General features: G+C 46.4%; 2 protein-coding genes across 2 annotated transcripts in view; one reads left to right on the top strand and one right to left on the bottom strand.

The window, feature by feature from the left end:
- The window catches only part of GLS2 (glutaminase 2), a 16004-nt gene extending 13679 nt beyond the window's left edge, over nucleotides 1-2325 (top strand). The window contains exons 14-18 of the mRNA XM_019668999.1: nucleotides 9-41; nucleotides 201-262; nucleotides 758-834; nucleotides 1122-1185; nucleotides 1327-2325. Of these exons, the coding sequence (XP_019524544.1) occupies nucleotides 9-41; nucleotides 201-262; nucleotides 758-834; nucleotides 1122-1185; nucleotides 1327-1483 (393 nt within the window). The 3' untranslated portion in view covers nucleotides 1484-2325. The remainder of the gene's footprint in view (nucleotides 1-8; nucleotides 42-200; nucleotides 263-757; nucleotides 835-1121; nucleotides 1186-1326) is intronic.
- Nucleotides 2326-2415: 90 nt separating this feature from the next.
- SPRYD4 (SPRY domain containing 4) lies at nucleotides 2416-4039 on the bottom strand. The gene is made up of 2 exons (XM_019669149.1): nucleotides 3920-4039; nucleotides 2416-3577 (listed from the first exon to the last, which is right to left on the bottom strand). Exons 1-2 carry the CDS (start codon nucleotides 4002-4004, stop codon nucleotides 3039-3041), a joined length of 624 nt encoding a protein of 207 aa, XP_019524694.1. The 5' UTR covers nucleotides 4005-4039; the 3' UTR covers nucleotides 2416-3038.
- Between the last annotated feature and the right edge of the window lie 5799 nt (nucleotides 4040-9838).

Below are 9838 nucleotides of genomic sequence, written 5' to 3'. Positions count from 1 at the left end.
CTCGGAAGTTAGACCCACGGCGTGAAGGGGGAGAAGTTAGGGTAAGGAAAACCCAAGTGGCTTGTAAGAATATTTAGAACATTCCATAACACTTCAGCAATACCCTTGAATAAGCATCCATGGAGGGTCATGGGGCAGAGTTGGGCATGGGTGGGTTCAAAGTCACAGTTAATCTCAGGTGTGTATGATTTGTTTTCCAGAACAAGACTGTGGTGAACCTGTTATTTGCTGCTTATAGTGGAGATGTCTCAGCTCTTCGAAGGTACTTCTGCTGTGTCCAAATAAATACAATAAAATACTCCTGGTCAGAGATCTCATGAGGAGTCAAAATAGCAAAATAGTTAAGTGCTTCAGCTGTAGTCAGATAAAGTGGACGCACACTGCATTTAAATGAGATTTTTTTTTAAAGTACAGTGCCTGCCATGTGATAAGATTTTAATTAATGGTAGCCACTGTTACGATTAACCTGGGTGTTTAGAGCAGAGTCATAGGAAGTAGGTAAGGACCCTACCTCAAATGGATTACCAACATCCGCCAATATGGACTGGGCACCTACCACAGGTAAGCAGTGATGTTTCTGGAACCATCACACCTATGTAGGAGTAACAGTCTCATCTGGGTAGAGAACACAGATTGTGCAGGGTCTACAGATCTTGGCATAAGCTCTGGAACCCATCCAGTCTAACCCCACTTCAGAAAGGACATGAGTGACTCTAGGCTGACTTGGGTGACTCTAGCTGCTTTCCGCTACCCTCAGGTTTGCCTTGTCAGCCATGGACATGGAACAGAAAGACTATGACTCCCGCACAGCCCTGCATGTTGCCGCAGCTGAAGGTATCCGAAGGTTAAATAAGGGGGAAGCAGATCGTAAGACCCTTCCTTTTCTATCAAGAGTACCCCCAATGGGTATGCCCTCAAGGTTACAGGGACAGCCACTAGTTTTGTCCAGATGCCCTTCAGTTTGCAGGCTGACTACTCATGGGTGCTGCAGGGAGCAAAATGGGAAGAGGCTTTATCCCCTCTGTTGTTCAGAACTCCAGCTGCCAAGGGTCTAGACCAGTGTTAACACCAAAAGGTTCAGGATCTGTAACCTTGCATTTTCTTTCTGCCCACATTCCTAGGACACATCGAAGTTGTTAAATTCCTGATTGAGGCTTGCAAAGTGAATCCTTTTGTTAAGGACAGGTGAGTAGGATTAAGCTAAAAGGGAGGTTGGGAGCTGGGCAGCAGCTTCTCCACTACTGCCCTTCAGCCACCACAGTTACGTTTAGAACCAAGGCACTCTCAATGTCTTCTTTGCCTGATCATGGTCTTTGTTCCTCTCAGGTGGGGCAACATTCCCCTGGATGATGCTGTGCAATTCAATCATCTGGAGGTAGTGAAACTGCTTCAAGATTACCAGGACTCCTACACACCATCTGAGATTCAGACTGAAGCAGCTGCTGAGGCTCTGTCCAAAGAGAACTTAGAGAGCATGGTGTGAGCATGGAGCACACACGGTCCCTGCTCAAGACAAAGCAAGAGCTGGCCGCACATTTAACCCACAACCACCAAACATGCTACAGAGAGCTGCGCTGCTTTAGTGGGGACCAAGACATAGGCCACTGCTTTCTGTGAGAGTCAAAACACCCCATTCCCTTGGCAAAGAGTAGAGAGAAGTGCCTCAGTGGACACCTGCTGTAGAGCTATCCATGGAGATCGTGGGCCTCTTCAAGGTATAGCCTAATTGCCTGGCCCACTCAAAACCTTCCCAGGTCTTCACCCAGGTCCCCTCTTCCTCTCCCTGAACCATCATGAGAAAGAGAGATACTTTGATAAAGGGGCTCTAGCCACCATGCACATGTATATACCCACAGAGGAAGGAGGGGGAGCTATGCACCTGGCTTTAATTGTCTGGAGAGATCTGCCCCCCCTTGCCCAGGAAACAGAAATTTTATAGACAGAGAAAGTATTTTGTGCTCAAATAAACTTTAATTACACAAATGATTATTTTTTGCTAAACCCAGTCCTTCTTTTTCTCCCCTAAGGGCATTCAGTTGCATCACCATCATAAAGGTAGAATAAGATGGAACCACAGGGTCAGGCAGTCCAAACAATACATATTTCACATACATACTCACCCCACCAGGTTTTCCTCAGCCTCTAATACTGCTTTAGGTTAAGTGTATTCTGCTGCCAAGGTGGGGGTTGGGGGGCAAGGGCTTGGGTCTGAGCAGGCCCAAAAATGTATTGTGTAAGAGCTTAGGTCTCCTTCCTCCCTCTGTTAGTTCCAAATGTAGCAGAAATGAAGATGGAACTTCTCAGGAATAAAGTTTCTAGCACTAATCCCCTGATATCCTCCAAATGTCTCTTTCTCTTTGGTCATAGTTATAACTGGCCCAATGTTTATAACGGGTTGACCAGATGTCAGAGGTGTGCAGATTAAGGTAGATGTCAGAGGTGTGCAGATTAAGGTGGATGCACTCAGTGAGGACAGGGGCAGTTCTGTGGGGCTAAGAGTCCTGGGGAAGGAGAGCTCTGTTCTCACTGAAACAGTAAAGCACTTCCTATGGGAGCCAGAGCCAAGACTCTATGTGCTGTAGAGAAAGGGCCAAGTCATTGATTGCACCACTCCTCCAGCCAGAGGTAGATTTACTTGAGAGGTTCGGCAGAGCCCCAAAGACAAACGGAAGTCACAGTGAGCAAAGGGAGGGAGAGGTATCAGTGATGAATAAATTCAAAGCTGAAAGGTAAGACCCCGGGACTGAGTAGTCTGAGAAAGGCCTGGGCACAGGGAAGCAGAGGGATTAGAGTAAACAAGTCAGGGAAAGTACATTCATGGTAGCCTGTAAAAATTGGCTGTAGTTTGGGGGTAAGGGAGAGAGAGGCTGTATGCCTAGCTTTGACAGGGTAGGGAAGAGGAAGATGACTAAGGTATTGCACAGAGGACCCAACACTGAATTGTGGGAGCTAGAGATTGGGGCAAAATCAAAAGATTTCAGACATTTTCAGCAGGAGGCTAGCCAAGAGCATGATTAGGGACTCCGGTGATGGGCATACTAGAGGCCCTCAGGCACCTCAAGCCCTGAGTGAGTCAGCAGTTCTCCATCCCAAAGGGCAAAGGCAGGCACCACTGGACCCCGGAAATCTGTCTGTAGCGTGTGGACCACAGCAATCCGGCTCACATCCACCAGGCTCAGCTTCTGGGCCTCATACTCCAGCAGCAGCCCCACCTTCTCTGGCTGACCCATGCCCTCAATAGGGGCTTTTTCGTTGGCCAACATGGTGTGCCACTTGCGCTGAGCATAGGTGAACACCCAGGAACGATCGTCAACACCGATGCAGCTATCCCGAGAGATGTCCACATCTGCCACTCCTATCCGGAATTGCTGGGAGCGCTTCACTGTCACCTCCCAGTAGTGCCTGCCACTGGTGACTGCTGTGTCCGCCAGCACCACTGCCCACTCCCGGAAGCGCTCCACATTCAGGATCAGTGTGGTGGGCTCCAATCCCACCATGCCATATTTGACACCTGTGTCACCTTTGAAGAGTGCCAGGCTGCTGTGGGCGGTTTTTTCTTCCAGTTTGAAACTGACGCCTGCGGGCAAAGCAAAGAGACTACATGATGACAGGGACTAGAACCCTAGAACTAGTGACACATACACATTCCGATCTGAAGCAGGCAGTCAAGAGATCATGAAGAAACAGGGAAGAGTAATAATATCAAAACGGCAAGGGAGTGGGGGCGCTTTAGCATGGGCAGCCCAAGGAGTCGAAAAGCTCGGACTGTAGAAGCCCTGGGTTTGAAAGAAACCAGATAGTGTCCCAGGTTTGGAATCTCAAGACCAAAGCAGATGGGGAAGGGGAAATGACCGGAGGGGGCTCCGGGAATAACAGACAGAAATATGGAGATAAAAGAGTTAAAAGGAGATAATCCTACCTCTGCGGGCTTCCGCGGCAGCGACCCCCAATCGTTTGGCCCCGCAGCGGCACAGACAAAGCGAACGTGCAAAGGGCAGCGCCATCTTGCGCCGCGGAAGAACACTTTACGTCCCTCGTCCGCCCCCTGCCTCTACTCGCACGTGGGGTGCGAGAGGCGGTCGCGCAGTGGGATGACGTAAGGGAGTCAGTGCCCAGCAGGGAGCCGCCATTTTAGTGAGCTCTGTTTTAGTTCTACCCACGGCTGGGTACAGTTTGTTCAGTTTTTCTGTGGAGAGGAATGCTGCTCACATTTTAACTATTGATATATAGGACCTTTAGAGAGATGTTGTAGCAAGATGGTTAGAAGTGATTTTAGAATTAAAAAATGATTGGATTCGAACCTGGCTCCTCTGTGTGGCTTGGGACAAACCACTTCTCTGAGCTTTAGTGTTTTCATTTGTAAAACAGAAAAATAGCCGTCAGACCATAGTAAAAATTAAATGAGAGAATAGCCTAGAATACAGCTTGACAAGTAGCAACCAGTGGGTAAGTTTCAGTGTTTTCATAAATATTAAATACATAAATACAGTAAACGTTGTTTTTGTATTTTCAGTGCTGGGAATGGAGGATTTAACTCAATATTCGGTTTTCCCAGCTTAACCAAAAGTGTCTTTGTTTTGTTTCAGACTGGAACAGGTATGAGGTGTTTGATTATGGAGGGCCTACTTTAAACATTTTCACTTGAGGCAATATCCCTGCTTTCTAAAATTTTCAATCCGTGTACTTCTCAAGGCTCTGCTGGCCAGCCCAACATCAACATCCCATCTCCATGCTCCTATTCCTCAAAAAAAGCGATTTTAGGTCCTTAAAATTTTTTTTAAATAACCAAAAATTTGTCCCCTACCCAAGTTCCAACCACCATTCCTGTGGAGATGGATGGCGCTAGTTCAGGTCACTGTCATCCTTGACCTCAACTGGGGCTTTCTCTTTTAATGGGGTAGCTTCTAAGCTGGTCTCCCAACTTATGTGTCTGCTTTAATCTAATGTCCACATTACATACAGTTAGTGATATTTCTAAATCACAAATCTGATCATGCACTCCCCTACTCAAATTTCTTAATGTACCTACGTCAAATTCGATGGCATGGTCATAAGGCTTTACCTATGACTGCTGCCTACCTTCTTTTTTTCTCACAAAACACAGCCCCTCTCAAAGATCTACAGTCTAGTGGGGAGATATGCGTAGATGAGAATATTGGCAGCTGCAATAGGATGCAGGAAGTGCAATGACTGAAGTGATTACAGGATTCTCAGTAAGCAAAGGAGAAGCCTCTGATTTAGTAATATATGAGGAGAGATTTCATAGTTAGAGAGAGACTTCCCAGAAGCCATAGCTATGGCTTGAAAAGCAAAAGTGGTTAAGGTACCTCAGCCTGCTCAAGATCTCAGCTAAAGTCTTCTGCCCCAATATACATACTTTCTCTTGAGTATCTCGTCTAAGCTAGTGAAGTCTCCTATCACCTACTGGAGAAGGACTCTCAAAATCTCTACCCCATAATTCTTTCTTGAGCTCCAAATCTGTATGTCCAACAGCCTATTGGGCATTTCTACCTGTATATCCCCCCAGTCACCTCAAATTTAATATATCTAAAGCTAACTGTCTTCCTATACAAACTCCCTCTTCCTGCATTCCCTGACTCAGTGAACTGCAACCCATAACCAGCCAGTTGCCCAGGCCAGAAATCTGGAAGTCCTTGATTTCTTTGTCTCCCTCATCTCATATATCTGATTGTCACTGAACCCCTATCATATTATTTCTCCCCTGGAGTACTGCATTGGCCTTCTAACTGGTCTCCTTATGCTCCCTAGTGTTGCCCGAGGGAACATTTAAAGAGGTAGCAGCTACCTGTCTCACCCATTAGATTGTGAATTCTTAAGAATGGGGATTAAGTCCTTTGTTCTCTGTGACCCAGGGCCTCAGTAGTCCCATTAGTACAGAGTAAAGGATCACTGTTTTTGAATGAATAAATGAGTGAGTATAAAGTTTTGTGCCCACATTCTTGGCGTGCTGTGGTTCATTCCTTCCACCAGGGGTCAGCCTGACCCAGCCTTTTTATGGTGCTTAATGTGTCAGAAGAGAGGTTTCTATTCCTTTTAAGCCTTAGGGGTAAAGGGGTGGAGGAGAGATTTCCTTCAGAAAAGTCCTGTCCCATCAGTACTTTGCATTTTGTAATGAGAGGAAAGTTCCAGGATTACTTCTGTAGTATTTCTCCTTTGGTTCCATCCTGGTTGTGAGATGTGAATAGTTTCTTGCCTGTCATCTCTTGGCATTATTTCACTTTTACAGACTGACCATCCATCTGATAAACCACCTTTATCATTCAGATGATTTACCTGCCTCATTGCTAATGAACAAGTAAGTAAATTTTTAACATTTCCATGCATAATAATAGGAAGTGGTAGAATTTTACTTGACAGACAAAAAGGGGAAAGACATTCAAGATATAGGGGACAGCTTAGGCTAAATCACTGGGTTATGAAACAGAGTGGAGTGTTTGAGGAACCATAAGAAGCACAATATTGCCAGAGTCTCATACTGGGGAGATAAGGAGAGCTGATGGAAATGAGGCTGGATTATGAAGAGTTGTGTATGCTGTGATAAGAATGTCTTTCAGGCTGTTGAAGGGAAATGACAAATTATGGTATTTTTATAAAGATAAAGCTGGGGGTTGGCCGAGTGTTGCGTTGGTTAAGAGCTGGCTTGGGACGCCAGAGGGCCCGGTTCAGATCCCACATATGAGGGCCAGTGACACTGCCCTCCACAGCTAAGATGCTGAACAACAGCTCAACCTGGAGCTGGGCTGCCGTGAGTCGCCTGCGCCAGCGTGAGCGGCCAGCAGCCGCAGTGAGCGGCTGTCCAGAAGCCGGCGACTGATCTGCCTCGCCCGGGGAAGAGCGCAACGATGGTGCCAACTTGGGCCAGTGAAGCACCTTCCTCCACAACTAGACTGAAGAACAAAAGGACAGCAACTTGTCTGTTCCCCTTCCCCCAGTTCCCTAGCACTGTTCCCATTCCCCAATTCCCCAATAAAAATCTTAAAAAAAAAAAAAAGATAAAGCTGGCAGCAACATGAAGAATTAATTGAAAGGGATGAGACTAGAAACAGGGTTAAACAGGGTCCCAGGCCACTAGAGTTCTCAGATGAGACATGGTGTGGGCTCAGTTATCTAAGAGGTAGAATTGATGGAGCGCTAGTGACTGGTTAGATGGGAGTGAGGATGGGGGAAGGAAAGCTGATTCATAGGTTTCTGACTGAGGGGATACAGAAGGAAAAGCGTGTTTGGATGGGAGAAGATCACTAGTTCAGATTTGGACAGGTTGAATTTGAGGTGTCTATTGGACACCCAGGTGAAAGTGTTCTGTAGATATATGGATATAAATTTCAAGGGAGAGGTGGACATAGGTGAAGTCATTCAAGAAGAGTGTAAATTAGAGTAATTGGGAGTAAACTACAGGTGCAATCCTAGGGAATACCAGTACCTTAGGTAATACATAAAGTGCTTAGAACAGGACCTGACCCATACTGAGCATTGGTCTGCCTGGCTTGGGGTTGTATCTGACTCCGTAGGACAGGAAGAGGAGAAGGAGGCAAGAACAGGATGGGCCAGTCTATTTTTACTCCATTCCTTAGATTCCCCACTGCTTACATTGTGGGGCCCTGGCCTGAACCAAGTGCTAACTAGAGCCTTTAACTATAGATGGGAGAAGGATGATGCACTCAGAGATTGAGGATTGTTCTGGACTTTGCCAGGAGTCAGCAGTCAGCAAAGCATAACCAGAGAAAGAGAGAGAAGGGGGGCCCTCAGGAGCTAGCCAAAGGGGCTGCTAGGCTGGCCGGTGCTATGCTGAGGCCTTTGTCTTACACAATGGAGCTGGGTTACATGCTGACCTGGCATTCTGAGTATGGGGCTGGGATAGAGATTTCACATGTAGGAGCAGAGATGGATGGTTCCCCAGCCGCTCGGGACCATATCTCTACTCACCCATATTGTAATTGCTAGAGAGGATGTTCAATACTTGATAATCATAAATTATGTTTATATCTGATTGATTCATGAATTGATTCATTTATATTTTGATTTAGGGCAGCTAAGTTAAAATGTATGTATTGCTTGGGCATATCTTATTTGATCATCATACAATCCTATAAAATTAGCAAGGTAGATATTTTTATGGAACTCAAACCTGGGTTATTCTTTAAGTCCTGATGATATGGGCTAGCTAGGAAATTGCTTCAGAAAGGTGGTGAGTCATCCCTGGACAACCTCAGAGATGGTAATAGTAGTCACATGGGACCCACTGTGGAGAAATGAAGCAAGACAAATAGCTCTGCCTGAAGAGTGCCTGAGCTTTATAGAATCACTTGCTCCCTAGTAGGATGGCTCATGCTCCCAATGGCACCTCTCTGGCACTAAGAAATGGGCCGTTCTTTATTGAAGTGGGGAGTAAACTTAGGATCCCTAGCCCCAGGAATATAAAGAGGTTGAAAGGCTGATCATTCATAATCAAGAGATACCTCTGTCAGGGGAGAGATAGATGAGACTCCAGGATGATGACTACTATAAGCCATGAGACTTAAATTACCTTTATAACTACTCCAAGTTTGTTATTTTACAAATCCATTTTCTCCATTTTCATAGTTCCTAGTGGAAAAAACTTTTAAAATATTGATATGCTTGCTTAAGGCCAGAAGAGAGAAACGTGGAGAATCTAGAATGAAACATTTTTTTGCAACCCCTGAAAAGAACCTCAAATACAAGAATGGAGTACCCTAATAGCAAAAAAAAAAAAAAAGAAAGAAAGAAAGAAAAGGTGTGGGGGGAACAAGCTAACCAGAAGGGGAGACCAAGATGAATTGGGGTGTGTTCTGGATGATCCCAGGAATATTGACCCTAGGAATCCCCTGCACTCCCCAGACAATTCCTCAAAGGCACTTTCCTTGGTAGATTCCAATGGCCCAGTTGCCATTGGTCCCTCCTCACTGGTTTACTCTGTTTCTGGTGAGGGATGAGGATGGCCTTCCCTTGCCTTCCCTGGAATTCTTGTCTTTCAGACCCTCTCCTGAGCTTTCCTCTTTCCCACTCTGGCTCCTGAAACCCAGGTTCATAAAGATGATTAGGGAGTGGAAGGATGAGTCTCTGCCTTCACCATGAGTGCCTCTGATTGACCAGAGCCAGTGTAAGCTCCTGCCCTTCACTCAGCGAGTCTGGGGTCCGAGGGCTAAAGAGGGAAGTAAGAGCTTAGTGGAAGAGAGAAGGGCCAAGGCTGGGGAGAGTGGATGCCTAGATGTGGGAATGGTGAGAGTACAGATGTGCTCCCTTGGGGATGACACTGACTGGGTATAAAGGTGGCAGGTTGGGGCATGAGGCACCTCTCTACTCGCTGAAGGAAGGAGACAAGAGTGTTCCCTGATCACAGGAGTGGAGCTCTCAACCCTCTGGCTGCCTCTTTCTCCTGGGAAGGCACCTGAAACACCTGCTCCTCATCTCCCAACTCCACTCACCTAGACCTAGAAAAGCAGCCTCCAAATTGGAGCAGGACACCCAACAGAGACTCTGGACCAGGCTGACAAAATGGTGATCTGGGAGATGAGATTCCTGTGAAGAGGAAAAACCACCATCTTTTTCCGTAAACTCTTATCTTTCTTCTGTTGACCGAAAACCTTTCCTCTTCTCCCCCGTTAAATCCCAGTCCAACCAAATGGGGGTTCATTCTGTGACCACTCCCTTATTCTGTCCTTTAGTCTTTCCCTCCTCTCACATCAGGTGCTTGTAGAATGAAGAGGCTGAGGCCTGGTTGGGAGAGTGTCAAGAGGGAGGAGAACAGAGAGAGAAAAAGGAGGAGAGAGGTATAGGAGACCAGTGGGGAGAAGAGTGG

This window comes from Hipposideros armiger, unplaced genomic scaffold, assembly GCF_001890085.2.
Source record: "Hipposideros armiger isolate ML-2016 unplaced genomic scaffold, ASM189008v1 scaffold_548, whole genome shotgun sequence".
Lineage (NCBI taxonomy): Eukaryota > Metazoa > Chordata > Mammalia > Chiroptera > Hipposideridae > Hipposideros > Hipposideros armiger.
The sequence above is the reverse complement of the archived record's forward strand: the minus strand, read 5'-3'. Positions and strand labels throughout refer to the sequence as shown.